Source organism: Balaenoptera musculus, chromosome 15, assembly GCF_009873245.2.
Source record: "Balaenoptera musculus isolate JJ_BM4_2016_0621 chromosome 15, mBalMus1.pri.v3, whole genome shotgun sequence".
NCBI classification, from domain to species: Eukaryota; Metazoa; Chordata; class Mammalia; order Artiodactyla; family Balaenopteridae; genus Balaenoptera; species Balaenoptera musculus.
The window spans coordinates 22333740-22361300 of NC_045799.1; the positions used below are offsets into that span (position 1 = coordinate 22333740).

The 27561-nt window shown below is 46.2% G+C and overlaps 1 protein-coding gene across 8 annotated transcripts; it reads right to left on the bottom strand.

Moving 5' to 3' along the window:
* Positions 1-653: 653 nt before the first annotated feature.
* MANBAL (mannosidase beta like) lies at positions 654-27395 on the bottom strand. Of its 8 annotated transcripts, none has more exons than XM_036827428.1 (4): positions 27289-27395; positions 23994-24079; positions 17200-17402; positions 654-1671 (listed from the first exon to the last, which is right to left on the bottom strand). In XM_036827428.1, the coding sequence occupies exons 3-4, from the start codon at positions 17347-17349 to the stop codon at positions 1564-1566; spliced, it is 258 nt and encodes an 85-aa protein (XP_036683323.1). In that variant the 5' UTR covers positions 17350-17402; positions 23994-24079; positions 27289-27395; the 3' UTR covers positions 654-1563. The 8 variants fall into 8 exon arrangements, with proteins under 8 accessions (XP_036683323.1, XP_036683319.1, XP_036683320.1 ...); XM_036827424.1 differs by having other exon boundaries at positions 17200-17405; XM_036827425.1 differs by having other exon boundaries at positions 17200-17405; positions 27353-27388.
* Between the last annotated feature and the right edge of the window lie 166 nt (positions 27396-27561).

The following is a 27561-nucleotide window of genomic DNA, read 5'->3' on the forward strand; positions in this document are numbered from 1 at the left end:
CCCCCGTGGCAGACTGCCCCTCACCAGCACCAGCCTGCTGACACTCACTGAATATTTGTTAAATGTCAGAAAAAGGGCCAAGGACTGGGCCCCAGTCCGAGTTCTGGCATCCTCAGGTCGTCAGGACCTCAGTCTCCCGTCTCTGAAAGGGAGACGACACACACTCATCCCTTAAGCTCCACCTCATCAGTTGTGACAACATTTGGGAAAGTGTTCGGCAAACTGTAAACCAGCCAGGCTTTCAGAGGTACCACAGATCGAGGCTTCTCCTTGGTGGCTGATTCAGGGCACGTGACAGGACCCGTGTGACCCACCCCATGCCACGTAAGGCCTCCAACTCAGTTTTCCTCAAGCTGCTGTGAAGACAAGCAGCGTCTTCCTCAGGCAGCAGGAACCAGGGACTGAGAGGGGCCCGGCCCCGGTGGAAACTCTGACACACGCACGGACGTTCACCGCATTTCCAGTGACTAAGGGCCACACGAAGCAGTTGGCTGGACCCTTCCTAAAATTCGTCCCGGAGCTGCTCTGACCAGACGGCCCCCGCTCCGGCCAACCCCGGCCCCACTGTCCCACTTCTCTGGGGGTGCGCCCTTCCCGCACCCCACAGGGGAGGGACCAGCGCTCCCCCTCAGCACAGGCGACACACAGGCGGCTCAGCGTGTGGGGCCGTTTATTAACGTTTACTTCCCCAAATGACTCTTCCTCACCGGTCAGGGCCTGAAAGAACTGGGGGGTGTGGGAGGGGGCACAGACAGAAGCCAAAAGGTACACCTTGAGTGTGCTGTGATGGGCTGAAGAGAGGTTGGCCTGAGACTGACAAGCCCTCCCCCATTTCAGATGCTCAGGAAGTCTGGGCCCAAGAAAACACTCTCACTCAGCCAAATCCCTTCCATGTGCTGGAGGAGGATGGGGCATCACCCTGGCTGGGTCTTCCACTGGCTCTCACTCCAGGCATCTTTCAGGCCTGGCTGTTTCACTAGTGGGACCACTAGCACTGCAGTGGCTTTGGCACCTTGACCTAAACAAACAGGGGAGGCCTGGCCCGGCTCCATCTGCACAAGCAGAGACAAAGGGGACTGATTAGCAGATCTGATCTGCAGGGCACAGATAATGGGAGATGGGCGGGGCTTGTCAGCAGTAGATAATGACTCGAAAATGTAGTGTAAATCTACAAGGTGGGCTTGTCAGCATTAGATAATGACTCGAAAATGTAGTGTAAATCTATAAGGTGGGTGACTAAAGGCAGGACACGAGGATTCAGTAAGAAAATGCAACTCTGTGAGCTGACCCAACTTCTGAAGAGACTTCCAAGACAGTCTCTGCTCAAAGGGTGTTTTAGTCCCCTTGGCCCTAAACCATCATGGAAGCAGAAGGTAGAGGAAGTGGTGGTCTGCCCACTGGGGCCTGGGAACTATCATGACTGTCCAGATCTCTGTGGTCAGAGGGTGTCCCAGCCACCTCAGACCCTGAGCCCGGGACAAAGTGAGGGAACAGAAGGTTGAGCCCCGGGACGGCAGCCCCCAAGGCCCTTGCCCGCCCACCGGGCTCCACAGGCCGCCTCTTCTACCGCTTCTTCTTGGCCTCCTTCTTGGGTCTCTTGTTTGCAGAAGGAGCAGTGGCCTTGGGTTTCCTCGTCACCTCCGCACTTCGGGGCTCAGATGGTTCTGCCTCCTGTGTGGTGACAGAAAGGAGAGTCCTGCTTAGACAAATCAAGCCTGACACCAGCAAAATGAGATCATGTCTGAGGGGACTTTGCAAACGGAAGTGTGCCGCAAAGACACAAGGGATGGAAACCATCACTGCCAGGCCCCAGGATCCACATGTTTTGGGACTGTCCCCGGGAGGCAGGTGAAGGATAAGGGAGGAGGCCCGAGGGGAGGAGGCAGCCTTTGGAGTCTCACAGTCCTGGGGGAATCGAGGCTCCCCCAGTTCCAGTCAAGTGACCTTGTGGGCAACTCCCTTCCCCTTTCTGAGTCTTGGCTTACCCACCTGTGATATGGAAACAGTGGTGCACAACTTGGAGGGCTAATGTGAGGAGGCAAAAATGCATGGAAAGCCCCCAGTAAGTGCAAGTGCACCCAACGGCCGGCTGGCCACTGTGCGCAGGGACTGGGCAGAATGCGGGCGGGGAGCCGGCTCTGGGCAGACCTACTGTGGCTTGCTCTCCTGCCGGCCCTGCTACTCTCCTCCGCCCATTCAAGCACAGATGCCGGGGCAGGGAAGGGTGGAAAGCGCAGCCGGGCGGCCACCACACAGAGTTCTGTGGCTCCTGGCAGAGGTGCCCTGTGGGAAAGGGCAGAGGGGCAGCCTCAGGGCAGAACTCCAGACTCTCCCTACATCTGGGGCAGCTCTGGTTTTTATCTGTCATGTACATTGTGATTTGTTCCCTGTAAGATTTGGTTTAAACAAAGGTTCTGCTGATGAAAAAAGGTTCAAAACCACAGAGCAAGCCCTGGCCTTCACTGAGCTGATAAAGACAGTGGACTCTGGGGAAGGGACTCGGCCTGTCACAGCCTCACAGGCTCATGTCAGAGGAGACTCTGGAGTGGCCTCAGTCCCGTCGGGTGTCCCCTCCTCCCTGGGTGATAAATCACACTGTGCCACAGCCAGGCAGGATGTTAACAGAGTCCCATCTAGCCCAGAGAACACGAACCGCAGTCCACAGGGCTCGCCCGGCCCACAGGCAGACTTCACTTGGCCTGCAGTGTTTACTTTTAAGAATTTGAGCCAACTGGGAGATTTCCCATTCGATCTGGAGTCCTTGCTTTCCTTGAAAACTTTAAACATCCAGTGACACTGGCCCCGAACCCCCTCATGGAAGAAACGGGCTGAGCAGTGGCTGCCCCTTTATTCAGGTGCCCTGCCCCCTGCCCCCGCTGTCCCCAGCACTAATAGTAAGGAAATGTTTTCGGTACTTGTGTTCTTTTATTAAAAATGGGAAAACAAATAGCAGACTAAGAATACGAGGAGGGAGCACGCTGTTTCTAGAAAAGTATTTCTTTGTGTTTAATTGGCCAGCCCCGAGCTGCCAGCTTGCTTTACTCTCTGTCCTTCCCTGCTCACCGTCAGCCCCTGGCCCCAGCCTCGAGTCTCCGTCAGACAGAAGAGGCAGGACCATGGCTGTGGAGGGGCGGTCCCCACCTAAGGCCCAGTCCAAAGGTCTGTCAGCTCCCTCTTATCGGCCATCATTGCTCTCCACCCTGCCCACCTGCCAGCTGAGACACCAGGTGTAAAGGCCCAGCTCAGTCCCAGGCACCCATGGGGGATCTTCCCAAGATAACCAGGGTACCGGCCCCTCCCCTGGCCAGGTCTCTGATTGTGCTCTGGACTTCCCCAGCCTGTCCCCTTGTGCTGATACTGTTTTTGTAACTTGGCAAAAAAAAAAAAAAAAGAAAGAAAGAAAAGTAAAAGGTTAGCCCATTAGAAAAACGAACAGACAAAACAAAACCTCAGAGGAGCCAGTGTGTCAAGTGCACAGGCTGATGGCTGCAGAGCCCAGCAGGAAGGCTACTGTTTAAGGCAAACCCCACAGGGCACAATGCCTTTGGAGACTTTGGGAGCTGGAAACCATTCCCAGCGCAGTACCTGTGCGGCCAGTGGAAACCAGTCAGTCCCTGCACGCCCTGGACAAACAGGGCCTGATTAGACAAAGGGTTTACGCACAGGGAACTTGCCGAGGCCCACCAGGATCTCCAGGGATGGAGCCCCCCTCTGAGCTCAAGCTGGGCGCCTCCTCTGGTTTCAGTGGGGCCAGTTCAGAATCCAGAGATGAGGACGCCCAGCTGTGTCCCCAGTGCTTCCCTTACTTCCCTTACGCCACAGACCTTCTCTCATTCACCTCATCCTTTCTGTCACCTCCCAGACCTCTCTCCTGACCCAGCTGTCTGTCAGATGACTGGAACTGGCACCTCCCAGGCACCTCCAACTCAACTGGCCCAGACAGAGCATGGCCCCATCTCCATCTGGCCTGGCCCTCCTCCCCACCCATGGTCATAGCAACCAGAGTCCTGGCAACCCCACCCTCCCCCTCCTCCCCTCCGTCCAATCAGTCACCAAGTCCTGCTGATTAGACCTCCTCCACCTTGACCTGGCCACTCTCTTGAGCATCAAAGGCCCTACTTCAGTTTCCCCACTGCCAACCAGCCTCCCTGCTCTCTCTATGCCATGCCTTGTGCACCTGCCAAAAGAATTTTTCTAAAATGCAGATCCCCCCACCTTACACCTTCCAGTGGCTTCCATCACCCACAGTCTCATGTCCTGCTCCTGGGATGGTAGCTTAAGGAGACAACCTCTCCAGCCTCCCCTGGGCTCTCCTCCACCCCCCACACTGGGCCAGGCCCCAGGGCTTCTGGTGCTCACCCCTAAACAAGAGGAGCACCCTTCTTTCCTTGGCCACCCAGTAAACCTTTCCCCATGGTTTGGCCCAGCCCAAGGGCTGCTACTCACTGTCTAGCCTTCCTCCTCCGCTCCTCTTCCTCCAGCAGGTGCATCCCCTCCTCCACCCCTACGCCCCAGGCACCCAGGAACCTTACAATGCCACTCATTTTACCAAAGCTACATGTGCTCATGATGGTCTCCCCTACTAGTCCTTGGACAGCTTCAATTGTTCCTGAATGAATGAATGAATGAATGAAATGAAAGAAAACACAAGATCTCCCATAAGCATGGGAACTTCACTGCTGTTTATCATCATGAAGATGTAACACTTTAGACTAAGCCTCACTTTTCCCATAAGTAGAGAGGACACAAGCAGATTTTAAACCCAATATTCATACTCTAAAGCATGGCTAGATATAGCCACCAATAAGAATACTAATAATAACAGCCACAACAGCTGCTAATATTATTTACAACACGCCAGGCCCTGTGTTCTGAGGCCTGGATATATCTTATTTTTGCCTCACAAAGTGCCATAAGGAGCCCCATTAGATAGACGAAAGAAGAGACACTCAGAGAGGTTATGTGACCTGCCTAAGGTCTCAGCTGGCGAGCGGCAGGGCCAGGATAATCCTAAGCTCTCAGCGGCTGTATGGTATAGCCTCTCCCGGGTTTCCTAGGGACCTCGGCGCTGATGGCAACCAAGAATTAGAGTTAACTGTGACATCTACTTTCTCCCTAGTTAGCAGCGCCTGGAAGCACAGGTGACTGTGGAATGACAATAACAGTTTGTTCCGGATCCTGCCGATGGGTCGTTCAGAACCCCCTTGCTTGTGGCAGGAGTCAGGGAAGTGGGTTAGCACTCCTCGAGTCAGGCTTTGCTCCTACAGTTGAGAGCAGCTCTCTGTGGGCGCATGGACAGAGTACAGTCACTGAGTCATCTGAGCGCATTATCTGTCTCCTCCTCACCCCAGACCTCCTCCCCTCTCCCCCAGCTCAGTTTCTGGCATCGTCACCCACCCAGTTACCCAAGCTAGACACCGCCGAGCCGTCTCTGAGTTCTCGCCATTCCCTGTGTGCCTCCACATCCGATCTGTCCCCGTGGCGGGTCCACTCTGCTTTCCATGCGGCTCTCAACTCCGCCCAGGCGCCCTCTGGACACACACTACTGAGCCGGTTCAGAGCCCCCAGTCTCCTGCTTGCCCCTCCCAAGGTTTTCCTCACCACCCACCACACTGCTTTCAGAGCCTATTCTCCTAAAACGACCGTCCTGACCAGTCTGTTTTCTGCTTTAAACGTGTTGCTGGTTCCCTCTTGGTATAAGACAGATTCCAAGAGCCTCCAGGTGTCCCTATTTGTATAAATCAGATTCCAAGAACCCCTGAGTGGCCTCCAGAGCTATTCCACTGCAGCCTTGGCCCTGTCCCCGGGCATGCCCTCTCATGCAGCCCACCCTGTCACTTCTGGGCTACTGGCCAGCCAGTATCTCCCAGATGCTCTGTTCTCTTTCATGCTCTGCACAGGTGCTCAGCACCTGTCACCAATCTATTTGTGCCCAGCGCATGCAGCCTCTGTGCCGGGCAGTACAGGGTAATGAAAAGGACGCACACTTCATGATGTGCACCACGTGGGTGCTTCACAAACATCAGCTGCTCAGCCTCCCATCAACCTGATAAGCCCATCTCCGTGAGCCCCATTTTACAGGCAAGGAAACTGAGGTTCACCAAGACATACCAACTAACCCAGTGGGGCACATCCGCCTTCCCCACAAGGGACAGGGAAGCAAAGGCAGCTGTTACACACGTGATTCAGATGCTGGGGTCCTAGCCACACAGAGCTGTAGCTCCTAATTCTTAGCTGGTAAGAATGACTCAATAAATGGCTGACTTAATTTCTCTTCAAATGCACGCTGCTGGTACAAGCCAGGCAGACGGCAGACCCTGAACACTACGGCCCCACCTTTCAATCACGCTTCCTCTGAAGCAAATTTTCAGTTCCCTCAGCAATCTCACTTTGGGGAGTAAAAGAAACCACCCCCCACTCCCCACCCCAGGTGGTTCCTGGGTCTGCGGAGGTGTCCTCTGTGACACAGGCCTCATCAATAATGAAGCAGCTCCACAGCCACTTACAAGGCCAGAAAATTGCTGCTATTCATCAGATTCAAATAATCGAATCTGTGCCACAATGCATCAAATCTCTTCCAGCAGGGAAAGCACACAGAATTTTATGATTTCCGCTATACAGTTCAGTGTGTATTTAGTCCAATAAATCAGGACAAAATGTCATTCTACACAGACTGAAACTCTTCTCTCCTCTAAAATGGTCCAGGGAAAGAAGACCACTGTGCTATGCTCAGGTAGCCTCAAGCACCTTGCCTCACTTGATCCTCAAGAATGGCGTGGGTCGGGCATGAATGCCCTCCTATTCTAGCTTGGGACACGGGCTCAGGCAGGGGAAGGCACCCAGTGTTGAAGCTCTGGCTCGTCCTGCTGCACGCTCTTGCCCGAGGCCCTGGGCAGGGTGGGAGCTGGGAGACCTTGCGGGGCTGGGACTAGCACTGGCCTTGAGAGGAGGACAGGACTAGCTGAAACCAAGCGAGGGAGGCCATCCATGTGGGCTCCACAAGGCGAACGGAGACAGAGTCCAGGATGCGCTTGGCAGGCGAGGAGAACTGTGATTAGAGAGAACAGCCCGGGGAGCTCATTCCAGACACGATTCAGCACCACCGCAGGCCCTGCCCACCGGCTGGTCTGCGGCTCCGTGTGTATTCCGCCGTCTCTCCCTTGAGCCGGTACACATCTCGAGACCATGTTTAGACCTTCGCCCTGCCCACCGCACAGCAGTCTCTCAAGAACTGCTTGTTAAGCAAAAAACACCCTGCCGCCCAATTCAACTGCAAATGCCTCCCAAGCTTAAAAAAAAACACAGGGCAGAACTGCAAAGTTGGTTCTTCGAGACTGTCTCCTGAGGTGTTGAGAATGGGTGTACACCTGCCCAAGTTAATTATTTACTACAGCAGCCTTCGCTGGCAATCAGGGGTCTAGTTTAAAATCAAGACCCCCTGAACATCTAGGCCACTGCCCCGCTGCCCCCGGGAAGGCTCCATCCCTTTCAGGGCTCCAAACACTGCAGGACTTTCTGGTTGACAGTGAAGTCTATGTGGGCATCACATAGAAAGCCACCACTCCTGCCATCAACTCTGGTGAGCTCTCCTCTGCCGGATCACAGTGCTGGGCAACAGCTGTCTTTGTCTGCCCAGCACCCACTCTCTGTCGGGGCCATGCCCTTTCCCTGTCCCATGTGGTTCTGGGGGACTCTGAGTCACTGTGACCACAGGAGTGGCCAGTTAAATGTGGCCTGGCCAGAAATGGACCCAATGCCCCTTCCCACCTATGGGGCAAAGTACGGACATGTGGTCAAGCCAGAGCCAAGCAGAGGCCTTCCATGAGATCTGGAAAGTGAGCAAAGGCAGAGAAATGGCTTCTCTTGCTTGTAAATCATGAGCGATAAGGACACAGACTGGGGCTGCTGTATCCTCCTGACATGCGGCAAGGGCCTCAGAATGAAGCCAACACTCCTAGAGAGCCAGGAGATGGAGAGACAGAGCCCTGAAGACCTTGCGAGCTTCCGAACCCAGGTGTGCCTTGAAATTCCCAGTTCTAAGAGCCAAAACAGTCTCTTTCTAAGGAAACTGATGGAACCAAGTTTCTGAGCTTTCAACAGAAGAGACTGAGGCAATCACGCAAAGACGGCAGGGTGGAAGTGAAGGTACCTACCCAGGGGCTGGCAGCTGGCTGGGCAGATGTGACATAAACATATGAAGACATGAGAATAGTCAGCATTTAAACTACTAGGAACGACTAATTGCCCGATGAACTAATACTACCTGCTACGTGAGTCGCTGAACTAAAAGTCAACACCCGCTTGCTTAGTGTTGACTGGATCAACATTCTGGGCAGAAAAAGATACAAAAGAGGCTTGGGAGGAAGCTCAGGAAGGCTGTGGGGAAGGGGTAGAAGGGTTCCCGACCTTTACTTCCTCACTACCTACTCCTTCACTCCTGGAATTTGGCTCCCACCTCATTAAAATTGCTGCTCTCCACTTTGAGAAAAGCAATAGACTTATCTTCCCAGAAAATGTGCCTAAGCATGAAAACATCACATGTTTGCACACAACGGCAGGGAGCTCACAGACTTCTGCAGTCTTTATCTAGGGATGCCCTAGGGATCTGGGACTCCCTAGTAAGAACTCAGTTCTCCTGAAACCAAACTATGAAGAAGAGCAGCCTGAACACGGCATCACTGTCACATTGAGCAGCCTCTCCTCCATCACTCAGCCGTTGCTGCCCAATCTCTGTGCCCTCCTTGAACCACTCGGGGGTTTTCAGGGTGACCACAGTCTCCTAGCCCTCTGCCCACTAGTCTGCCCATCTCCAAGAGAGCGAAAGGAATGGAGACCCCCAGTTTTGTCTGCACAGCACTCCTGTTCCTTTGGGAAATGACCTTCCCCTCCACCCCTAGAGGTCACACCACAGGATGCTCCCCTCCCCCACGCTGGCCATAGCAGTCCCAAGCTGGGTCAGCTACAGTTCCTTCTCTAGGGAATTTGGAACTGGGACCAAGCAGAAAGGCAGCCTCCAGATGCTGCAGCTGAAAGATGTAAACTTTGGGAGCTGTTAGTGGCCATGTTCCATCTTACCCCAGGGGCAGCGAGCAGAGGAAGCAGGACAAGAGAAGTGAGAGACAGGAGATGAACAGAAGGGGAGGCAGAGGGGATGCAGACGGTGAGTGATGGGGCCCTGGTGCCCACTCCTTCCAGAGGCCCAGTTGCATCCCTGCTCTGGGAGAGCACCCGCATCTTTTCAGTACCTCTACATTGCACAGAAACTACCTCAAAGTCGGCCGTGCCCCAAGTTCAGGCCTTCCCTGAATCTTCATTTCCCCTGAAAAGCTTAGCAACTCACTCTTAGGGTTTCAAGAAATAATGTTATGTTGGTTAAAATAATTCCCAGGTCTCCATCCCCAAATTCTCACTGGCTCTTTCTTTCCCATTTGGATGTCATGCTATTATTACAAACTTAACACACGTAGAACTGAACACCTTCTGTCCTCCCCAAATTGGTTTGTGCTTCAGGAAAATGGTCTAAGGACCAGACCAGTGGCTACATAACAGAATCACCTGGGCACTTTAAGAAAACACTGATCCAAGGCTTCAGAGAACAACTGAATCAGAATCTCTATAGGTACAGCCCAGGCCTTTGAAAATTCCCCAGGTGGGTGCAGCCAGATAGAGAATCATGCACCAGCCCAAGGACAGGCAATTCATGCTACCACTCCCCAGTCCCTTGCTCAAGGCAAACATCAATGAATAATTTCTTTACTCTGGAGCCTAGAAGCACCCCCCGAATCCTTTCCACCATGGCCACCATACAAACAATCAGACTGGGCATGAGAGATGAAACACAGCTGCATCCTGGAATAGACAGAAACGGTACAAGGATCTACCTTCTTATATTTTAGAACCTAGCCTAAAAGAAAATGCTCGGATTAAGTGTGACCCAGGCCTCAATCAGGCTCAAACAAATGTTTTTCTCAGGTCTTAGTTTAATGAGGCGTCAATGAGAAAATGTTCTCATTTGGCTTAGGATTCTAGGGACTTTAGTTTTAATTTTACGAAGTAGTTCTTGTCCTACTATGGAAAAGAAAGGGGGTGGGGTGGGAAGCATTTCTATGTGTTCCTTTTTTTCCTCCCTGATTACCCCCAAAAGAGCTTTCAAATAATCTGCTAAGTATTGAAATACTGAAGTCATAAACTAGTTGCAAAAAATCAGCTCACTAGAACAACAGGAAAGACATTCTTTTGCTTTTCAAAGCCTTTCCCATCATCTGGAGCCAAAAATATTATCTTCTGACCCAAAAAGCCACTAATAAACCTTGCTTCTATAGGCTAAGCAAGAGGGGTGATTTTGCCCTAAGTGAAGTGACAGAGAGAGCAAGATTGTTCTCTGGCTCCACCTTCTCCCACGTCCTTGCCACGTTCCACTTTCAGGGACCTCCCACCTGCCTTTAGGCTGCCTAGAGTCCCCACAGCTGTCCCCCTCTGCCATAAGAGCTCCCCAGCCCCAAGTTAAAATCCCTTTCTTTTCCCCTCCCCATCCAAATTCCAAATCCCAGCTTGCTACTAAGCACAACCTCTAAGCACAGTCTTAGCACTCACCCTCTCTTTGTAAGACTGTTTAGACACACAGAATACTGTTTTTCCTTTCCATTTATTTAATAGTTCGGGGAGTGAGAAAAGGCTGCCTTATGGGGGCATGCAGAGGAAAGCTGGCAGTAGAATCCCTGCATAATTGAGGACCATTTGCTGGGGTGGTGCATCAATAAAAAGTTAAATTAATGGTACTGTATTTTTTGCTACTGCTCCATTGAAAAACTAACAAACAAAAACAGAAACAAAAACAAAAAAATGTAATACAGTAACCTTCAGTTACAAAGACAATTCACTTGTGTGAGCCTTACTCCTCTAAACTTCAAGATAAATGAAAATGAGATATTCTGTACCACACTTATATTTTAAAAGATGAGGCTGTTGATACCAAAACCAGACAAAGATATCACAAATAAAGAAAATTACAGGCCAATATCACTGATGAACATAGATGCAAAAATCCTCAACAAAATATTAGCAGACCGAATCTAACAATACATTAAAAGCATCATACACCATGATCAAGTGGGATTTATCCCAGGGATGCAAGGATTTTTCAATATCTGCAAATCAATCAATGTGATACACCACATTAACAAACTGAAGAATAAAAACCATATGATCATCTCAATAGATGCAGAAAAAGCTTTTGACAAAATTCAACATCCATATATGATAAAACACTCTCCAGAAAGTGGGCACAGAGGGAACATACCTCAACCTCATAAAGGCCATATATGACAAACCCACAGCTAATGTCATACACAATGGTGAAACACTGAAAGCATTTCCTCTAAGATCAGGAACAAGACAAGGATGCCCACTCTTGCCACTTTTATCCAACATAGTATTGGAAGTCCTAGCCACAGCAATCAGACTAGAAAAAGAAATAAAAGGAATCCACATTGGAAAAGAAGAAGTAAAACTGTCACTGTTTGCAGATGACATGATACTATAGATAGAAAATCCTAAAGACACCACCAGAAAACTGCTAGAGCTCATCACTGAATCTGATAAAGTTGTAGGATACAAAATTAATATACAGAAATGTGTTGTATTTCTATACACTAACAATGAACTATCAAAAAGAGAAATTAAGGATTGTTATCCCATTTCCCATCAAATCAAGAAGAATAAAGTATCTAAGAATAAACCTACCTAAGGAGGTAAAAGACCTGTACTTGGAAAACTATAAGACACTGATAAAAGAGATGGAAGATGACACAAACTGATGGAAAGATATCCCATGCTCTTGGATTGGAAGAATTAATATTGTTAAAATGATTGTATTACCCAAGGCAATCTACAGAATCAATGAAATCAAAATACCAAGGGCATTTTTCACAGAACTAGAACAAATAATTTTAAAACTTGCATGGCAACACAAAAGACCCCGAATAGCCAAAACAATCTTGAGAAAAAAGAACAGAGCTGGAGGAATCACACTCCCTCACTTCAGACTATACTACAAAACTTCAGTAATCAAAACAGTATGGTAATGGCACAAAAAGAGCCACATAGATCAATGGAACAGAACAGACAGCCTAGAAATAAACCCACACTCTTATGGTCAATTAATTTACGACAAAGGAGGCAAGAATATATACAGGAGATAAGACAATTTCTTCAATAAATGCTGCTGGGAAAACTGGGCAGCTACATGTAAAAGAATGAAATTAAAGCATTCTCTGACTCCATATACAAAAATAAACTAAAAATGGCTGAAAGACCTAAATGTAACATTGGAAATCGTAAAACTTCTAGAGGAAAACACAGGCAGAACATTCTTTGACATAAATTGTAGCAATATTTTTTTACATCTGTCTCCTAAAGCAAAGGAAATAAAAGCAAAAATAAACAAATGAGACCTAATTAAACGTAAAAGCTTTTGCACAGCAAAGGAAACCATCAACAAAATGAAAAGACCGCCTACTGAATGGGAGAAAATATTTGCAAATGATATAACCAATAAGGGGTTAATATCCAAACTATATAAACAGCTCATACAACTCAACATCAAAAAACTAAACAACCTGATTAAAAAATGGGCACGTTTTTTCCAAAGAGGACATGCAGATGGCTAACAGACACATGAAAAGATGATCAACATCGTTAATCATCACAGAAATGCAAATCAAAACCGCAATGAGATATCACCTCACACCTGTCAGAATGGCTATCATCAAAAAGAACACACAGGGCTTCCCTGGTGGCGCAGTGGTTGAGAATCCGCCTGCCAATGCAGGGGACACGGGTTCGAGCCCTGGTCCGGGAAGATCCCACATGCCGTGAAGCAACTAAGCTCGTGTGCCACAACTACTGAGCCTGTGCTCTAGAGCCCGTGAGCCACAACTACTGAGCCTGTGTGCCGCAACTACTGAAGCCCGTGTGCCTAGAACCCGTGCTCCACAATGAGAGAAGCCACTGCAATGAGAAGCCCACGCACCACAACGAAGAGTAGCCCCCGCTCGCCGCAACTAGAGAAAGCCCATGTGCAGCAACGAAGACTCAACACAGCCAAAAATAAATAAATAAATAAATAAAATTTAAAAAAATAAACACACACACAAAGAAGAAAAAAAAGGACACAAATGACAAATGTCAGCAAGGATGTGGAGAAATGGGAACACTTGTACACTCTTTGTGGAAATGTAAATTGGCCACTGTGGAAAACAGTATGGAGGTTTTCTCAAAAAAAAGAAAATAGAACTACCGTACAACCCAGCAATGCCACTCCTGGGTATATATCCAAAAAAAACACATTAATTTGAAAAGATACATGCACCCCAGTGTTCATAGCAGTATTATTTACAATTGCCAACATATGGAAGCAACCTAACTGTCCATCAATAGATGAATGGATAAAGATGTGGTATATAAAATATATATGATGGAATACTACTCAGCCATGAGAAAGAATGAAATTTTGCCATTCGCAACAACATGCACAGACCTGGAGGGTATTTCACTAAATGAAATACGTCAGACAGAGAAAGACAAATACTATATGATATCACTTATATGTGGAATCTAAAAAATAAAACAAACTAGTGAATATAACAGAAAAGAAGCAGACCCACAGATATAGAGAACAAACTAGCAGTTACCAGTGGGAAGAGGGAAGAAGGGAGGGGCAAGTTAGGGGTAGGGGATTAAGAAGTACAAACTATTATGTATAAAATAAATAAGCTACAAGGATATATTGTACAACACAGGGAATATAGCCAATATGTTATAATAACTATAAATGGAGTATAACCTCTAAACACTGTGAATCACTATGTTGTACCCCTGTAACTTATATAATATTGTACATCAACTATACTTCAATAAAAAAGTAATAATAAAAAAATAATAAAAGATGAGGTTGTTATCCAAAATTAACCTCTAAATGTCTAAACAGCAGGTTTGGCTGGGGGGGGGGCGGCGCGGAGGTGGGGAGGCATACTGTGGAGCCCTTTGTCAACCCCCTGCCTTGAAAGACCTCAACCTAAGACGTCACTAAAATCCTCAGAGATCAGTAAAGGGCACCCCTTTTTCTGAAAGTTTGATAAATGGACCTGGGCCTCTATGGCTAGCCTCAAAGGGTTAAGAATACAACAGGAGGTGAGCTGTGGCTCTCCGTAAGGCCACACACCTCTGACTACATCTCTGCCTGTAAAACAAGAACATTCACCACCTCCCTCCCTCATGACTCTTGGCAGGCTTCATCAGTGGCCAATGACGATAAAAATGTTTTGTTATTTATAATGCCCAGCAGCACGCTGCATCTGTGAGGACAGAGCCACAGAGCACAAGGATTATGTCTTTAGAGTGTGATACAACTGTGGGCAGAAAAACTCCAATCACGACTTCCTTCTCAAAACCCCAAAATAAGAAATGTAGATGAACAGAACAATCCAGAGCCCACATGCCTATCTATGTTCACCAAGGTTTTCCCCACCTTTGCTGGCTGTTCCTCCCTGCTGGTTCCCTGAATGCTGGAGCTCCTCAAGGCTCTCCCCATCTTATTCCATATTCCCTTTTAAGAGATCTCATCCTCTCTCATGGCTTTAATTACATCTTATTGACTCTCAAATGTTGATCAACACTCAGCACAGACCCTCCTCCTGATACAGACCGGCAGATGCAACTACCTACTTGACAGAATCACCTGGACATCTTAAAGACACCTGTTTAAAACTGAACCCAGAATGCTCCTTCCCCATCCCCACCCCAAGTCTGCCCCTTTGCCAGGGTTCCTCCCAGTTACACCAGCAGGATCTCTGGGACATAGTCATCTCCAAGATAGGTATCTTCAGAATATATTGTATATCGTTAAGTAAAAAAAGAAACATGTAAAACTGTGTTTAGTAGGATGCTATCTTTTGTGCATCAAAGGGAGAAAATAAGTATCACACACACACATATCCATTTGCATACTTCTTCAAAAAGAAACAAAGGAGGGATAAATCAAAATAAAAATGGTTGCCTATCAAGGGAGAAAGGGAAAAGGATGGAAGATATTGAGATTAAAGGAAACTTCTGTGACTCTATCCTGTTACGTAGTTTTAACTTTGGGAAATGTTGTATATAAAAGTTTTCTATAATTTTTAAATTAAATCAAAAGGAAATACCTCTAAAAATTAAAAACAAATTGAAGCAAATTAATGTATGTCTGGGTGGGAGTATACTTATGTGAAGAAAAGACTTTACTAAACATAGTACTCTGAACTATGGGACATATTTTGGGGCCCAAAAAGAACCACAAAGAAATCATAAATTTCACTCTGAGTCTTATTGTTAGTAGAGAAAAAAACACATAATTATTTGAAAACTGTAATAAGTATGTTGTAGATGTGAATAGAGTTTACATTAAAAAAAAAAAAGAAAGAAAGAAAAGAAAACAGCTATCCTTAGAAAAGCCAGCTTGCAAGGTTGGCCTTTGGCTGGCATCTGGGAAACTGGATTTTGGGTGGTTCCCACAATTCCCAGAACTGATAAGAATGGTTCACTATGGGACTTCCCTGGCAGTCCAGTGGTTAAGACTTCGCCTTCCAATGCAGGGGGTGTGGGTTCGATCCCTGGTCAGGGAGCTAAGATCCCACATGCCTTGTGGCCAAAAAACCAAAACATAAAACAGAAGCAATATTGTAACAAATTCAATAAAGACTTTAAAAATGGTCCACATCAAAACAAACAAACAAAAATCTAAAAAAAAAGAATGGCTCACTATGACTAACCTGTTTGTGGAAACAATATGGTTTATGCTGAATACCTGCCTTCTTGCTGGAAGTCTGGAATTTTGGTTTGTGCTAGGCAGAGGGTGCTTATGTCACCTGTCCCCAATAAAACCCTAGGCAATGAGTCTCTAATGGGTTTCCTTGGTAGACAATATTTCATACAACTTCATGGGGTTCCCACTGAAAATCAAAGCTTTATTGGTCAAGATTGGAGGTTGCTAGAGCCCAAACTCACTGTTCTGAACACTAATAAAGGGAAAGAACCAAGCATTTATCCTGCCTTTTACTATGAACAGCATTTCAGAGTAACCACATAGGGATGAGGAAAAGGTCTTCTTCATTGAAGAATTCCAGCTAATAAAGGCCAAAGGAAATAATGGATCTAAGCAATGATCAGTGGATGCTAAAAACATTCAGGTGAAAGAGTTATAAAATGAAGATTTAATAACAGAGGGATCAGCTATTACCACCTGAACCCACAGATATCTTAGAATCTCTGTGTGACAACCAGACACCAAGTGTGATTGATGACATGTAATAAGAAGTACACAGCACTAGCTATGAGGTGTTCTCACTAAATAACTTGATCTGAATCGAATCAAGCCTCTAAACTGAATCTCTTGTTGACAGGAGATATGGGGAACAAGGCAACATGCCAAATGACACCACAGAGAAGCAATCAGCCAAATCCTGGATGTGGATGTGGCAGATGACAATGACCTGCTTTCTCCAGCAAAGCAAGGTCGTGAGAAAATTGGGAGTCGGGTGGTGGAAGGAGGGTACAGAGCTACAGAATACAGAGACCTATAGCACGAGAGTCAAAACAACAAGAAAGCCAACCTGATCATGTCACTCTCTTCCTTAAAACCCCTGGGGACCCGCCACTCCTCTGGCTGTTCTCATCGTGTCCTTTCTGTGCTCTGGCCACAGTCACCTGCATTCAGTTCCTAAACCATTCCTTCATTCCTCGGGTCCTTACACATGCAGTTCCCTCTCCTTGGGGGAGGGGGAACAACCCAGCCCCTGCCCCAGTGTAAGATCAGGTCCTTCCCCCTTGTTATACACCCTCACAGTACTCTGTACTTCTCAGGGAAACGTGTATTTGTTACATATCTGCCCTTCTCCCAAAGACTAGAAGTTCCTTGAGGGCACACACCACATCTTTCAGCAGAGTCTGACACACAGTAAGTATGTGCTAAATAAAAATCTGCTTAACGCACATGTGAACAAATAAGGTATGAACGATATGGCCCAATGCCACCAGGTGGGAATTTAGGGACACTCTAAATCAATAAAGCCCTGCGTAATCCCTGCTAGTCTTCATTGCTGTGATATCTATTTTCAGTACCTAGAACCCGGTCTAAGGAGCGAAGGCTCACAGGGAAGGACTCACCGCCTCGTGGGACTTGGGAATGGGTACAATGATGGCCAGTACACAGATGAGCTGGAAGATGGCACCCAGGAAGAGTCCATATCGCAGCAGGTTCTCCAGGAATGTGGGTTCGGGCACCTCGGGAGGGGAGAAGTCCAGGTCGGAGGCCATGGCCCCAGCTTGCTGCCTGAGGTCCCCTCCGATTCACCACTCTCCAGAGCCAACTTCTAAATGCAAAGAGTTAATGTCATGTTTCTACAACTGACGTTTAAATGGTTCCACTTCCACAAACACACCCACATACATGCAAGAATATATAAAGCAACTGCGATGAAATGTTAACAATTCTTGAACCTAAGTGGAGGATATATGGAGAGTCATTGCCCCATTCTTTCAACTTTTTTGTATGTTTGAAATTTTTCCAAAAATGAAGTTACAGGAGATAAATAAATAAATGCAAACATTTCAACAAAAATCTCAAATCAACATACGTTTGCTGAAGGCCTGCTCTGTTTCAGGTTTTATTTATTTGTTCATTTATACATCCAGTCACTCATTCAACAAATACTTATTGAACACCAAGCACTGAAGAGTGAGTAAAACAGACAAATCCCTGCTCTCTCGGGGCCTACCTCTCAGGACAGAGGGACAGAGGCGGACAAAGAACACATCCAGATGGGACATGCCATCTAGTGATAACTGTTTTGAAAAAAGCTTCAGAAGGGCATCATTTTATTTTGTAAAGGGTGGCAGGAAGGGCCTCTCTGAAGAAGAGACAGGAATGAAGTGACAGAGATAGAAGTATGAGACTGAGCCAGTGAAGCATCTCAGGGAAGCATATTCCAGGCAGAGAGAAAAGCAAGTGTAGAGGCCTCAGGGCAGGGATATGAGTCCAAAATGGCCAGAGAGGCATACAGGAGGGAGAGTAGAAGAAGGTAAGATCAGAAGGAATGGCGACTGACCTTGTAGGACCCTAACACTTCTGATTTGACTGAGTAAAATGTAAAGCCACAGAAGGGTTTTGGGCAGAAAAGTGACATAATCTGATTTACACTTTTTTTTGGCCACGCCACATGGCTTGTGGGATCTTAGTTCCCCAAGCAGGGATCGAACCCGGGCCCCTGGCAGTGGAAGCACAGAGCCCTAACCACTGGACCGCAGGGGAATTCCCTGATTTACATTTTAAACGGGGTGGGGGGGGTGCAGAGTGGACGTAGGGAGACCAGTGAGGGAGCTACTACCAGTAACCCAAATAAGAGATGCTGGGGACATGGACGACAGGGGCAGTGGTGCCCAGTGGTGGCAGGTCCGGCCTCAACCCACCTCTCTAGCCTCTCACTTCACCAGAGTCCCCCACTCCTAATACACTGGTCGAGCTGAAAGACCTGCCTGTAATTCTCCAAGAGCACTGAGCTCTTTCAAATCCTGGGCCTCTACCCAAGTGGCACACTCTGCCAAGAATGCCCTTTCCCATTACGACTGCTTGGCGAAGCCCCTACTCTACCTCCAAGGCTGAGCTCGTGCCCCGCCCCCCAGCATGCCTTTCTTACTGCCCTCCTCCTACCCTGGTAGGACTGAACTGCTCCCCCTCTACCACAGCACCCATGAGTGGCTTCCTTTGGCCCACCCCAATGAGAAAGGGGAAAACTTACTTGGGAACCAGGCCCACCTGACTCCAAAGCCCTTTGTGTTTTCAGGGATCTGTGCCACAAGGCAACTTTCCACTAAATCTGAGCTGTCCAATATGGTGGCCCTGAGCCACATGTGGCTATGGAGAGTTGAAACACAGCTAGTCCAAACTGAGATGGCTGTTCAGTTAGGTCCACACTCAATTTAGAAGATAGTGTGAACATAAGACTGTATCAGTAGGGCTTCCCTGGTGGCGCAGTGGTTAAGAATCTGCCTGCCAATGCAGGGGAACGGGTTTGAGCCCTGGACCAGGAAGATCCCACATGCCACGGAGCAACTAAGCCCGTGTGCCACAACTACTGAGCCTGCACTCTAGAGCCCGCATGCCACAGCTACTGAAGCCCACACGCCTAGAGCCCATGCTCCGCAACAAGAGAAGCCACCGCAATGGGAAGCCTGTGCACTGCAATGAAGAGTAGCCCCTGCTCGCTGCAAATACAGAAAGCCCGTGCATGGCAACAAAGACCCAACGCAGCCAAAAATAAATAAAAATTTTAAAAAATTAATTTAAAAAAAAAGAACGTATCAATAAAATATCTCGTTAACAGTGTTTTATACTGACTGCATGTTGAAATAATATACTGGGTTAAATAAATTATTAATTTCATCTGATGTTGAAAAAGAACTAAGTTGGAGGATTCACTTTCTGATTTCAAAACTTAGTATAGAGCTACAATAATCAAAACAGTGTGATACTGGCATAAGGATCTAGGCCAATGGAACGGAATAAAGAGCCCAGAAGTAAATCCTCACGTATATACTCAACTGATTTCTGAACAAAGGTGCCAAGACAATCCAATGGGGAAGGATAGTCTTGTCAAGAAATAGTGCTGGGAAAATTGGATATACACATGCAAAAGAATGAACTGGACCCTTATCTTACACCGTATACAAAAATTAACTCAAAATGGATCAAAGAACTAAACTTAAGAGCTAAAACTATTAAACCTATAGAAGAAAACATAGGAGGAGTCTTCACGACATTGGATTTGGCAATGACTTCTTAGATGTGACACCAAACCACAGGCAACAAAAGAAAAAATGAATTGGACTTCATCAGAATCAAAAACTTCTGTGCATCAGAGGGCACTATCAAGAGAGTGAAAAGACATACTGGAAAACAGTTTGGCAATTTCTAAAAAAGTTAAACGTAGAATTACCACATGATCCAGCAATTCCACCCCTAGGTATATACCCAACAGAACTGAAAGCATGGACTCAGATACTTGTACACCAATGTTCACAGCTACACTATTCACAATACCCAGAAGATGGAAACAACCAAGAGTCTATCAACAGATGAATGGATAAACAAAATGTGGTATAGACAAAGGACAAAGGACATTCACTCAGCTACTAAAATGAATGAAATTCTGATACATGCTACATGGATGAACCTTGAAAACATGCTAAATGAAATAAGCCTGACAGAAAAGGACAAGTATTGTATGATCCCACTCATTAGGTACCTAGAATTGGCAAATTCATAGAGACAGAATATAGGTTACAGGGGCTGGAGGAGGGGCAATAGGGAGTCATTGTTTAATGAGTACAGAGTTTCAGTCTGGAATGATGAAAAAGTTCTGGAAATAGTGGTGATGGTTACACACACCGTACACTTAAAAATGGTTAAAATGGTAAATTTTATGTTATGGATATTTTACCACACACACACACAAACTGTACCTGTTTCTTTCTACTTTCTAAATGTGGCTACTAGAAAATTTTAAATTACACACATGGCCTGCATTATATTCCTACGGATGGCTCTGGGTTAAGAGACTATCCTAAAACCTTCCTCCACTTTGGCTCTGCGGCTTCACTGCTTTGCAACATTTTTCCAACATGAAGGAGTAGTGACTAAAGGATGACAAAAACAACCTTCCAAGTGAACAGACTGGGGTTTATGCAAATGCGCATTGTCTACCTTTCAACCTAGTCACTTAGGAAGGTGATGTGCCCGAGCCGACAAGGTGGCCACTGTTTCCCACCACTTCGGTCTCCTTTGGGAATGGCTTTCAAAGCCTGAGGCTCACTTTTTCCCCCCCCCCCCAAAATCCTCAGAGCTGGCAGATCTTCATCCTCCCAGGAAGGATTTGACTTCTGGAAGGAACCCAACATCATCTGGATCCAAGTGTGGTGAATCAGGTGGAGCCTCAAGCCCAGGAATACCATTTTTGGTCAAATACAAGGTTATGATGCTCAGATCCTAGGCAGATTGTTTGGGGTGGCTCAGAAACTGGCCCTGAAGTGAATTCCAAGGCTGCTGCAAGAACAGCTTTACTGGAGGAAACATACAGCCCAGACAGGACACTATATCCTTACACCATGTGAATAGCAAGGTATAAAAATGTTCTCTCATTTCTTCACAGTTGCACCTCATAAATATACACTTTTTTAAAATGGCCTTGGCCCTAAACTTTACATTTAAGGCTGTAACAAGCCTAGTGGGCTTATCAATACTTAGATTTGTTAGTGTTACTCACAGCAACATTGTTAAGAATATTTGTAGTACAATAAAAACATGGGGCCAAGAGTCAGGCGGGGGCACAGACCCTGCTTCTATCAGCAATTAGCTACACTTTGGGCCAATCTCTTGACCTCCTACAGACTTGATGTTCTCAGAAGCCAAACAACAACAATAATATCTATTCAAAGCTATAATGCATTTAGGCTTTTTTTTTTTTTAATGGCAATTAGGCAATATAACAAGAGCCATAAAAGTGGTTATATCCTTTGACTGAATAACTCACTTCCTAGAATCTACAGTAAGGAAACAATTCAAAAGAAGAAAAAGGCTTCAGGTACAAAAAAGTTCATGGCAGTGCTATTCATAATACTGAAAAGCAGGAAGCAACTAAAGTGTCCAACAATAAAGAAGCAGTTAACCCAATTATGGTACATCATGGGATATTCCCCGTTGGCTAAAATGGCAAGTACGTATGCGGTGTATCAGGTCAGCAGAAAGTCTTTGCAAAATTATATTAAATGAAAAAAGAAAATAATTACATAAACACTGACTGCAGCCATGTATAAACTATGATTTCACTGGCTAAAGATCAAAAGAGGCCATAAGAAAATGTAAATAGTTGCTGTTAAAGTGAAGGGCTCATAAGTTTTAATTGTGGGGGGAATATCATTGAAAAAACTGAATACAATCTAAAAGAAAAATCCATGCCTATCTACTCCTCTCACAAGGCTTTTATAGGGTCTAATGAAACGCTGCCCAAGAGAACTTTCTGCAATTATGGAAATGTTCTATACTTCTGTTCTCCAATATGGTGGCCACCAGCCCCATGTGCTATTAAGCACTTAAATGAGGCTTAAGGAACTGAATTTTTCATTTTACTTTTACTTTATTTATAAATAGTTGCATGTGGCTAGAGGACTCCCACATTGGACAGCGCAGGTACAACCAGAGGGTGGTTGTAATAAAGTTCTGGAAAACATAAAATGCTCTGTACATCTTGTGTCTGCTTTAGAACTCCTGTCTAATTTTCTCTGTACCCCTACACTTTACTTCCCAGTTTGCCTGCCAGGATTTCTGGGTTTTCCTTTCCTGAATACAGAAGTCTCAAGAGTCCTACTCATCCTTCAGCTCCCAAAAAGGAGGCTCTTATCCCTCAGACTCCTTGAAAGGCTTTGCTCCCCCCACCCCACCCCCGACACTGTCACAGCAGTAGCAGTAAGCGAATCATTTGCCAGATGTGCACAGCACTTTACAGTCAGCACCTCATTCATTTCACAACCACTCTGGGAGGCGGGTATTACTAACGAGGATGAGGAAACCGAGGCTTGGGAGAGGTTACGTGGCCTACCCTGGGATTACTTGGCTGAGAAGTGGCAAAGTTAGGATTCAAACTGGCTGGTGGGTATGACTGAAACTTAGCTGGTGGTCAATGGTTTTCAAACTGCAGGCTGTGGCCAATTTTTGAGCCATGGAAACCATTAAGGGGGCTGCAGCTGACATTTTTTCCTCTTTAATTTTATTAACCAGTACTTTAATTAAGTAAATGACAATAGAAAATATCATATCAGTAAGGGTGAGTATTGTGTCCTGAAGCTTTTTTTTTTTAACCAGTTATATCCATCTACATCCAAGCAAGGATGTTCTGGGTCAAAATTCAAAATGTATTTCTTATTGTTTGAGAAATACTACACAGTCTAATGTTTTTACTTGCTCCACTATAAGCTCCTGGACAGCAGGGACCCAGGGTCCATCTTGAGTTTCTTCCAGGGCCTGACTCAGATATTTGGTAACTGATGAAACCTATGGTTGTTTCCCACCTTTAAAGTAAGAGCAGATGCCCCAACCAACAGCCTCATTTAACAAGGAGGAGGGGGAGCGGAGAGGCATGGTGCTTGCTTAGGCTCTACCAGTGAGTCAGGGCAACGCTGAACATCCCGCTAGGTCTCTAACCCTGTGATGCTCCAGACTTGCTTAAGAGCAAAGGTTTTTACACATGGGGGGAAACTCATACCCCCATCAGAATTTCATAAAAAGTACAGAGCCATTTATTATCAGACATGGCAAACAATTTCATAAGGTTATCCGACCCCTTGAGGCTCATCTGTGAATGCCAGATACCAGTGGTCTGAAGCTTTCATTCACTGGACACATATTTACTGAGCATCATTCTAGTTCCTGCCATGGAGTTTTCATCCAATTGGAGGCACTCAAACACACACATATAGGTATGTAATGGCAGCAGTATTATCAGAAATATAAAAAGGGAGATAAGGGGTGCTATTTTGTATGAGGTAGTCAGGCAAAGGCCTCTCTGAGAAGGTGTCATTTCAGCAAAGGCAAGAAAAAAGTGAAAGAACAAGTCATTTCAATTCCTGTTATGTACCCCAAGGTGGAGAAACAGCAAAGGATAAGGTCCTGAGGCAGGAATGAACTTTATGACCAAGGAGGAGAGAGTAGAGTGAGCAGCTGTGTAGGACCAGCAGAACTCTGGGTCAAAGGGGAGCCACTGGAAAGTTCTTAGCAAAGAAACGACATGATCTGACTCATTTTTAAATGGTCGCTGTGGCTGCTGTGTTGAGAACAGAATGTAGAGGGGCAAGAGTGGTAATAGGGAAACCAGTTAAGAGGCTACTACATAATAGTCAAAAAGACACACTTGCGCCAGGTAGCAGTAGAGGCGGTAAATTCTCAGGTTGTAGATATATTTTGAAGAGAGGGCCAACAAGATTTCTGAGATGAAATCTGAAAGAGAGAAATTAAAAATAAAACCTGAAGGTGAAACTATTCTGTATGATACTGTAATGGTGAATACAAGACATTAAGCATTTGTCAAAACCCATAGAACTGGACTTCCCTGGGGTCCAGTGGTTAAGAATCTGCCTTCCAATGCAGGGGACGTGGGTTCGATCCCTGGTCGGGGAACTAAGATCCCACATGCCGCAGGGCAACTAAGCCCGCGTGCCACAACTAGAGAAGCCTGCGCCCTGCAACTAGAGAAGCCTGTACACCACAACGAAGAGCCTGCGTGCTGCAACTAAGACCCAGCAAACTTTACAGCACAAAGAGTAAACTTTAATGTACATGAATTAAAAAAAAAATCATTTAGGTATCCAGGATGGAATGCAGAATGTGACATTCTGAATCTAAATGTATTAGAAATGGATGAAGCGATTTCACTGAAGGGATAGGGGGAATCAGGTGCTGACCTCAGTAACTTTGGAAATGGATGGAGTTTGTAAGACTAAAGGCAAAAGGAACTGTATATGTCACTGTACTCTAGTTAATAAAGTTGTTTCCCACATGGGATATAGGTTACCAATTCTGAAACAACTATACATATACACTGGAATTGAACAATTAAGTAAATGGATGGTAGATGGTGGGAGCTAGGTTTGTTACAGTTGGAGTAGAAGGTTACAGTTAAGCCAGAGGAGGCTAGAATGATCCATGTGGAATGGATGAGTGTTGCAGACATCAGTATAAACTCATATTTAGATTAATATAGATACAGAAGGCTACATATTTATATATATACATATGTGTGTGTGTGTGTGTGTGTGTGTGTGTGTGTGTGTGTCTATATATATGTGGAAAGGGAGAGGGAGATTAGTCTACACACATACATCTCTTGCTCTTTTGCTCTGGGCATACCAGTAGCAATGAGCACACCTAGCACCCAGATCTTGGTTTCTGATACCATTCTCCAATAAAAGGAACCAGGGCTCCTGGGAGAAATGGTTAACTCTAGGACTGATGCAGGAAATACACAAGATGAACCTGTAACAGAAAGTAAGAAAGTGTTCAAAAAAACCCAAGACACATTGATCAGGGTATGTCAAAGGGATACAGAAGCCACTTCAAAGAGCTCCCAATCGCCAAAGCCAGAACAATTTGGACAAAAAAATAAGTAGTACTGGATTATAACCCAAAGTATGAAAAGAAATATCCAAGACTATACTGATATAAATGATTTAATAAATACACAAATTTCCCATGGAGAATTTCAAATAATTTATGTAGATAATCTGTCTTAAAGTGTGACGTGTAATTCCACACTCCTTAAGCATGGGCTGTGCATAATGACTTCCTTCCAAGAGTACAATACGGAAAAGTGGGGGAAGGGGAGTAACTTTACAGTGGAAGAACTTGACTACCTCAAGCTAGTGATCTGGGTTAACATCATCTGTGATACCTTATATTGAAAGTATATACCCTTGATGTGATATGATGAGAATGGCACTTTACCTCTGTGGTCTTCCTCCCCCAAACCTATAACTCCAATCTCATCATAAAAAAAACACCAGACAAATCCCAGCTGAGGGTCATTTTACAAGATATCTGACCAGTAATACACAAAACTGTCAAGTTTATCTGAACGAGGAAAGTCTGAGGAACTATCACAGTCCTAGAAGCCTAAGGAGACACGAATAATGTAATATGGGATCCTGGAACAAAAAAAAGGACATTAGGAGAAAACTGAGCAAATCAGAAGAGACCATGGACTTTAGTTAATAATAATTTACTGATATCAGTTCATTAACTGTGACAAAAGTATTATACTAATGTAAAATGTTAATAATAGGGAAAACTGTGTGGGAGATATATGGGAACTCACTGCAGCATCTTCACAATAATTTTGTAAATCTAAAATTGTTCTCGGGACTTCCCTGGTGGCCCATAGGTTAAGAATCCGCCTGCCAACGCAGGGAACATGGGTTTGAGCCCTGGTCCGGGAAGATCCCACATGCCGCGGAGCAACTAAGCCCATGCGCCACAACTACTGAGCCTGCACTCTAGAGCCCCTGTGCCACAACTACTGAAGCCCGCGCGCCTAGAGCCCATGCTCCACAACAAAAGAAGCCTCCGCAATGAGAAGCCCGCGCACCACAAAGAAGAGTAGCCCCCACTCGCTGCAACGAGAGAAAGCCCGCACGCAGCAACGAAGACTCAACACAGCCCCCTAAAAAATAAAAATAAATAAAATAAATTAATAATAAATAAATAAATAAAATAGTTCTCAAATAAAAAGTTTATTGGAAAAAAAAAGTCACTATTTCAAAATAAATAAATAACCCCTGAGACATGTATAGCTGTCCAGACTTAGCAAACAGAAACTAAGTCTTCTCTTATAGACTCAAAGAAACAGATTCTAAGGATGTTGGTAGGGGATCCTTGGCTTCCAATGAAGTGATTTAAAAATTCTGTCCTGAGACTGGAGAACAGAAAATCAGTGTCAGGAATTACTGTCTTACAGCCATGGGCTGTACACCCAGACCCGTCCCATTACAACAAATTCCCAAGAAGTGCTCAAAACTGGGTTAGAATTTTGTCCTATGTAAAGGTAAGCCATCTCCTAGAGCAGTCAAAACTGGCAGCCAGTAGGCTGAAGCTGGTGGGCAGATGTCCTACAAAATGTAATTATTAAATCCGAATTTGTTGCCACCACTTAAAAAGTGAGGTTTCACATACTCATTTCCCACTTCCCTTAAAAAGAAATAAATCAGCGAACACGCACTGTGCATTTGCTAAGCACCTTGCATTCACCAACTCATTTAATCCTCAGATTAACCCTATGCGCCCATTTTACAGAGGAGGAAACTGAGAACCAGAGAGGCAACCAGAGCTCGCCCACGGTTACACAGCAATAGGGGAACACTCAGGGGTCAAATCCCAGCCAGGCTGACTCCAGGGCTCTGGCTCCTCCTAAAGCTCCGTCAGTGGGAAGAAAGGCCAGGTCACAACTGTGAGGAGCACCGGGTTCTGGCCCTGCTCAGAACTAAAGCGCTGAGGGACAGCAAGACAGGCTCTCCGCCCCCTTGGGACTCAAACTCCCCTCCCAAGTAACTTCCGAAAGAGCGACCCAGGAAGTTATTTACGCCGCGCACGCAGTGGCCCCCGGGCCGGCAGAACAGCGCCGCCCGCGGCGCCCGAGCTTAAGCCCCTCTCCGTACCTCAGCATCTGCGACTCCACCCCGCCCCGAAGCCCGGGACCGGCCACAGCATCGCCGCACTCACCTCCAGCGCCGCCGCACCGCGCCCCCGGAAGTGGTTCCTGGCGACCTCGGTCCCGGAAGTGACGCTCCTGAGCAACCAGCGAGCTCAGCTCCGACCGCCCTCGTTGCTAGGGTTGGTGGATCCGGGCCGCTGGGCTTTGTCAGATGTTTGTCCCAAGCCAGTGGGTTTGAGCTGAACGGAGAGGACTACGGAAGTGAGATCCAGACACC

Coding starts and splice junctions, on each gene's coding strand:
- MANBAL (XM_036827428.1), bottom strand. CDS start 17,349: ATGGCCTCCGACCTGGACTTCTCCCCTCCCGAGGTGCCCGAACCCACA. Junction 1,672..17,199: donor TTCCCAAGTCCCACGAGGCG/GTGAGTCCTTCC, acceptor GTCACCACACAG/GAGGCAGAACCATCTGAGCC.